This window comes from Lagopus muta, chromosome Z, assembly GCF_023343835.1.
Source record: "Lagopus muta isolate bLagMut1 chromosome Z, bLagMut1 primary, whole genome shotgun sequence".
Taxonomy (NCBI): Eukaryota; Metazoa; Chordata; class Aves; order Galliformes; family Phasianidae; genus Lagopus; species Lagopus muta.
Genome location: NC_064472.1, coordinates 37,577,996 through 37,585,029, shown reverse-complemented (window position 1 = coordinate 37,585,029; position 7,034 = coordinate 37,577,996). Strand labels below are relative to the sequence as shown.

The following is a 7,034-nucleotide window of genomic DNA, read 5'->3' as shown; positions in this document are numbered from 1 at the left end:
CAACAGCAAAATAAACACACATAGTGTCAGGGATGCCTTGGATTTTAGCTGGATCACAGCAGTTCACCACTAGAGAAAAGTGAACAGCAGTATCACTGTTCACAGAATGCATTTGATAAATAGGAGTCATCAGGCTTCTGCAAAAATACTAACCAAGTAGTTCTTAAATACTTTGTGGACTTGCTATTTTGCAAGGGTTTTTTTTTGTTGCTGAGAGAAAATCGTAAATGTTATGTTCAAACCTACAGATACGGAAAGAGACTGCATGCCATCTTGTGGATATCACAAGAACAGCAAAAATTGTTCTGAAAAGCAGTCGTCATTAAGGAAAAAAAAAAAAAAAAAAAAGAAAGAAAGAAAAAAAACACCACAAACAAACAAAAAACCAAGAACAGACAAACAAAAAAAACAAGCGTGAAGTACAACTCCTGGCTGGTGCACACAGCACCACCCGAAATTCAAGACTTATGTCTGTCCCAACGCCCCTGACCTCCGGCAGCTCAGGGCTGTGCCCGCTGCCCTGGGCAGTCTGTTCTGTGCCCACACCGCCCTCTCGTTCACAATGCGTTCCTCATATCACGCCTGACCCCCCAGCAGCGCTCCTTGCTGCTCCCTCGTTTCCTCTCAATACTGTGCTCAATATCCAAGATGCTTCTGCTATCAAGGAACGAACGGATGTGGCAGCAGCGCTTTTCTTCTTATATGCACTACCACCCCTCGGCGTTGAACAGCTGCGATTACAACAGTGAGAGTTTGTAAGTCAGCCAGAGCTCCTGACACTGAAGTAACGAGTGTCACAGACAAAACGCAACCAGCCACCGGCAGCGGCCGCGCTCCGGCTCTGACGGGAGAGCCAGCGCCCGGCTGTGGGCGAGCCCATCCGTGGGGGAGGCCGGCGCCTGGCAGAGCGTCCTTCGCCTCGAAAAAGGGGGCACTGCTCCTGCTCTCCCCTCCGCGTGGTAGTGCCCAGGACGAGGAAGAGGCGAGGGCCTGAGGCAACCGTCGGCGTCGAGCGGCTGGAAGGTGGACGCTGGTGGCGATGCGGGGCCGGTGTGCGGCCGCCATGAGGCACCTGCCGTACTTCTGCCGTGGGGAGGTGGTGAAGGGCTTCGGCAGGGGCTCCAGAGAGCTGGGCGTACCCACCGGTGAGCGGGACGGGGCCGGGCAGCGGGCGGCTGCGCTGGTGCGCGGCGTGAGGCGCATCGCGCTCCTTATCTGCAGCGGCTTCGGCCGCCGTCTGACAGCTTTTTTTTTTTGCTTTTTTTTTTTTTTTTTTCTTACGATGGCCGTGATGATTTGCGGGGTGCTGAACAGTGCTTACAATGCGGTGTGCGCGGAGCTGCGATGTGGCAGTTTGGTGCAAACCTGTTGGGCCAAGCTGGAGCGTGGAGATAGCTGTGAGAAACGTAAAGACGGTGATTCAGGGGTTGAAAAGCAGAGCAAACGGGTGTACCCTAAAGAGGGCCGTATGTTTCACATGGCTGCTCCCTTCTCGATCTAATTAACAGTGAAGATGTAAATGAAACGCATTTTGTTCTCTTCTAAAGAGGCGCTGAAGCAGCTGTGTGGTGCCCATCGCAGTAGACAAGAGAACCTGAAGGAGCAAGCCTGAAGTATCAGGCTTGCAACGGCATCAGTTAATAGAAACACGTTATTTTTCTTTTATTTGCATCAGTGCGAGTTAATGGAATTCTGGAGGGTGGTGTTCTGGAGTGAGGGAAGTTAGTGGCTGCTTGTGAACCAAAACAGATCACTAACTGAACGTTCTTTAGCATTGGCCTGAAACCCTGTGTGAAGAGCTCTGCGCAAAGTTCAGGAGGGCAGTGGTTTGGGGCTCATTCCCTTCACTCAGGCAGGAGTTTATTTCAGATTCGTAGTTTTCAAAGAAAATCCCGTAAATCCCCAGTTGTGGGTAACCTGAAAGGCAGTATGAAAACTCTGACAGGTGACTGAAATCACCATGTTTTCACATGTTTTATCTGCTGCAGGAAGTGTTACTAGCCCTTTGGTGCATAATTCTGCTGCCACTCAGAGATTTGATTTTTCTGTTCTTTGATCATATTGAAGCAGTGATGCTTCTAATAGTGAAATGCGGACATAATGGTTAGTTTATTATTTTTCATTGTAGAATAGGATGTGTGTTACTCTAAAATAGTATGCATAGGTGATAGGATGACTGGTATCATCACAGGACTACTTTTTACAAAGCTGTTTTCTTGTTTATACTTTGCAAATAGTATGTTGTATTGCTGTCATCATTATACATGCACAAAGAGCATGTAGGCAGAGCTTGCCTTGTAAGTATTTGAAAATTGTATTGTTATTGACTTACACAAATGTGCACTTTTTAAAATTTTTGCAGCTAACTTTTCTGAGCAAGTAGTCGAAAGCTTTCCATCCGATATCCCTACTGGTATATACTATGGATGGGCCTCTGTTGGAAATGGAGATGTTCATAAAATGGTTTTGAGCATAGGATGGAATCCTTTCTATAAGAATATTAAGAAATCAGTGGTAAGAACTTTGCTTTGTGTGGTACTTTGACTATAGTAAATGAGCAGGACATTGACTTTGAAAAAGATAAGCAGAATTTGGTCCATAAGTGATATTTAGAAATTCTGTCTGCTGTTAGAAATGTGTTCAGTGTACATGTGTTTGTAATCTGAAACTGTAACTGGACAGTGTGCAGCTGTATATAAATAAAGTTTAAGTAGAATTTTTTTCTTCCACCACCACTTAAATTCTTCTGGAGCATGTTTGTGTTTGTTGTTTTGACAGGTAGATAAACGTAACCATTAAATTCAAAACCTGTATTAAGCTTATGAGTTATGAGAGCCCTAGAATGAGGTAGAACATGCTAACCTTTTGCCCTCCATTATTCATACAGATTAAAAATAAGAAATTTGAGGACATTTTAATTACTAGTGGTTTTGCATTAATTTTACTCTTAAATGGTGTGTGGTTCTGTGACTTAATATGCAGATTCAAGATTCAAAAGTAAATAGTAACAGGATGGAGCTTAAATCCCAAACTGGCATCTTTATTTTTCTTAGTGTCATGTTTTTGTGCTTTTCTTGAGTCTTGCAGAACTTGGTTTTAATTGCTTATACCTGGAAGCAATTTTGTTTCACGATGAATCTCTGCTTTGAAGACAACTGCCTTCACTCCTTTGATAGTCTTAACATTTAGTTCCTCTGTGAACTAGCTGAGAAGGTTTTCTTAATATCATTGCAATCAAATTCATCACAGTTATTTGGAATGTAACGATCATATAAAATTTGGGATTTTATGCATCAAAAAATCTTACGTTTGAGATAAGGGGTGAAGTGTTTTTCCTGACTTTAACAGTCAGAATGTTCATAAGTGAACTTCTCTTAAATGCCTTACGAAGTGCAACTGCTGATGTTATCAAAGGCTCTATCATCTCAATCTTGTATCATACATGTTAGGCTAAGTATCTTAGTTTTTCTGATAATGCATAAGAGAGAATTTGAATTAAGTATGTTAACTGAACATCCTTGCAAGAAAGGAATTAAACTCAAAATTCACCATGACAACTGACAACTAATTTCTCTTCTAGGAAACACACATTATCAACACGTTCAAGGAAGACTTCTATGGAGAAATTCTTAGTATAGTCATTACTGGGTATATTCGATCAGAAAAAAACTTTAATTCTTTAGGTCAGTATTGCAGGTTTCTGTTAAACTAATCTTTTGTTTGTCATACTCTTTCACGTTGAAAGTTCTGAGTCATACCTTCTGTCTTCATAATTGGCTATGTTATGTTTTAACCTTTAACATTTCAGTAAAATGTTTTTATAAGTGCACCCATTAGTTGAATTAAAAAGGTAAAACCCCTCATCTTTTCAAGTATATCAGTACTTACTTAAGTCTAATAATTGTGTTTTCAGTAATTCTGTTCTGAGTGTCATAAAATCATTGGTCTAATCTTGCTACATTTTTAAAAAGAAATAGTATTGTTATAACTGAAGTTGTCCCAAAGATTCTGTAGACTTTTTTGCTAACGTGCCCGGAAGCAAGCAAAGGGTAATGCTGTAAGCACTGAAAAGTGCAATTCTGACATTAAAACCAAAGCATTTTAAAAACAAAGATAATGTCGCCTTCTCAACTTTGTAATAGAAATCGCATTCTGTGATGTGGTGGTGTGCCTTGCTTTATTCTGTATTCAGAATTCAGATGACCTTTTCAATACTGCTATTCTGCTTTTTATTTTTCAGAGACACTCATTTCGGCAATTCAGGAGGACATTGAAGAGGCAAAAAGACAACTAGATTTACCAGAGCACCTTAAACTCAAGGACAACTTCTTTCATCTACCGGAAGGGAAAAACCACTGAGCAAAAAAATTTTTTTTTTTTTTTCCCCTTGTTATAAACTATTCTTGGCCTAGTTACATATCATATATCGTTTGATACAACATAGACCTTGTGTGGTTGATCTGTGCGGAATTGAGTTAATTCTCTTCACAGCAGCTCGTATGGTGCTGTGTTTTAGATTTGTGACCGAGCATCCTAATGTTTTATCTGTACCCTAACAGTGTTTGCATAGCGTCAAAGCCTTTTCTATTTCTTGCTCTGATTCAAGTGCATCCATTTGGGCTTTGCAAGAGGTCAGGAGGGGACACAGACATGCAGATGACATGAACTAACTAAAGAGATGTTCTTTATCAGTGTCATGCTCTGCACTAAAATGGAAGGAGAGTGTGGTTCAGGTAGGTTAGCCATCTTCTCTTGGGTAGCAGCTGGGCAGTGGTCTACCCATGCAAGATGGTGAGTAACAAACATTTTTCTCTTATTACGCTTCTTTGCTTGTTAAATTATCTTGACTCATGAGTTTTCCTGCTTTTCCTTTCGTCTTTCCTTTCCCACTGGGAGTGAGCAGGACTGAGTGAGGGATGTTTATCTGCCCACCAGGGTTAACCCATAACTGCTTGTTTGTGTGTCTGTGATTGGAACTAAACGCTGAAGCCACACAATGTGATTTAAGTTTTCTTGTGTTGACTGGTCATGAAACAAGTCGTGCAGAAGGAGGAGAAAACTATTTTAGGTCCTTACAGATACAAATCTGTATCGTACTAATTGTTATAGAGATTTTAACACATGTGGAACATGACCAAAGTTAATTCTGACCTCTGCTTGCTCCGAGTGTAGACAGTTAAAACATAAATGAAGATTTTCAGTTTTTCACAGACAGAATATCATTCTAAACTGATTTCCCAGTTTTATGTCATCACATCTGACACATCAAGCAGCTTAGAATAAATGAGTCAGAAGTTGACTTGTCATGCAGGAAGCCAAAGATTGGATAACAGTATCAAGAATAATTCACTGTAGTTCTTAATTTTGATTGCAATTGTTTATTAGCCTTGATTGAAATTAAGGAAGTCTCTGTTAGTTACTGAATTACTGGAATAGGAATACTTCTGCCTAGTTGACTGCACATACTACAATGTGTAATGCAAACAGCTTCCTTCTGATGAAATGTTTCTCTAAAGTTCTGGAAATTAATGATGTGGAGAAAGCTAATGTCTGTCAAAGTTTTAGGATGAAAGGATAATGAACAAGTCTTAGCAATGTTTCTAAGGCAGAGAAGGTAACCAAAACAAATTTGCATTTCAGCTGCTGCTGCCTTAGATAAGAAGAAACTTTGGATTAACTATTATACTGACAGTGAAATGACTCAGTAAAATGTTGAATTTAGAATGTAAAGCACAAAAGTATCTTCATCTGCACAAAGTAGAAGTGTATTCCAGACTTTTCACTGTAGATCAGTGGAAGTCTTCAGAAATTTTTAGAATAATGTACCTTTAGTAAGTACTGAGTTTTTAATATAAAAGTTGCCTTTTCTGCGGCGTTCTCTACTCTGAAATGTTTACACAGGTAAGTGAAGGATGTACTGTCAAAATTCATTATATCTTGAGAAAAATCTGTTAAAATATAAATACAGGTGGTAGAGGACACTATATACTTGGAAGCCTGTGCTTATGAATCTACTCCCCCTGCTCTGTGACACAATTTTCTGACTTTCCTCCTACTTTCCTCCTATTTTATTTTTTTATTTCACTCTAGCAGTTTAGAGAGCTTGGACAAAAAAAAGCTTCATGAGAATTTCTTGAGGCAGTATCAGCATGCCAGGAGTTTAGTTCAACTCCTTTTATTTAAACTTCACACCATTACCATGGGATACTTTTGGAAAAGACATTGAACAAGGCAAGGAATCTTTATTGCTGCATAGAACTTTAGCAGAACTCACTGATAGGAATTGCTCATCATTCCTGTTGATGGCAAGAAAATGGAAGTACAGTTCTTGGGGGAGGAAAGAGTGATTTCTAAATAACAACTTACTGCACTAAAGTATGTTTTGGCCTGCATTGCTAGGGTTGTTTACAGATTTAACTCTCCAAAGACACTGACAGTTTTTCTTGTCTCTTATATGGATATTTTCAGCATGCTTTAATCTTCTTAGTAAGAAAACGTAAAAAAAAAATAAATATTTGCATGAAATAAAAAAAAACAAAAACAAAAAAACCAAAAACAAACAAACAAAAAAAAACAACAGTTTAATAGACTTTACTGGATTGCATATTGGAAATATATGGGAATTATCTTGAAAGTAGTAGCAGCTCTTTTTTTCCTCTCTAAAATAGAGAGATGATGAGGGGATATTTTCACTTTTTTTCTTCTTCTTTTTTTTTTTTTTTTCCTCCCTCCAATGGATTGCATTCTTGAGTTTGTAACAATGCCAAGTTCTTATTTCATATTTTATACTTCTGGAGGAATGACGGAAGCCATGCTTGTCAATGAAGTATGTTTTAAAAGTGTTTGAAGAATAAATCTTTATTCATTGTAGCATTATGTCTAAGCTCATTGTTTTGTTTTGGTTTTTTCTTTTGCCATGAACTTCCTGTGTCACTTGTGAAAACCATGGTGCCTTAAGCTGGTTGTCTCAGTAATGCTACTCTGTAACTGCTAGTGAATGTTACTGTACAAAAATCTGCTCATCACTGTTTTTG

The 7,034-nt window shown here is 39.3% G+C and overlaps 1 protein-coding gene across 1 annotated transcript; it reads left to right on the top strand.

Annotated features, from left to right (window-relative positions):
* The first annotated feature begins 560 nt into the window (after positions 1-560).
* On the top strand, positions 561-6,507 carry RFK (riboflavin kinase). Its single transcript, XM_048930520.1, has 4 exons — positions 561-1,145; positions 2,363-2,514; positions 3,581-3,683; positions 4,241-6,507. The coding sequence occupies exons 1-4, from the start codon at positions 1,040-1,042 to the stop codon at positions 4,357-4,359; spliced, it is 480 nt and encodes a 159-aa protein (XP_048786477.1). The 5' UTR covers positions 561-1,039; the 3' UTR covers positions 4,360-6,507.
* The last annotated feature ends 527 nt before the right edge of the window (positions 6,508-7,034 follow it).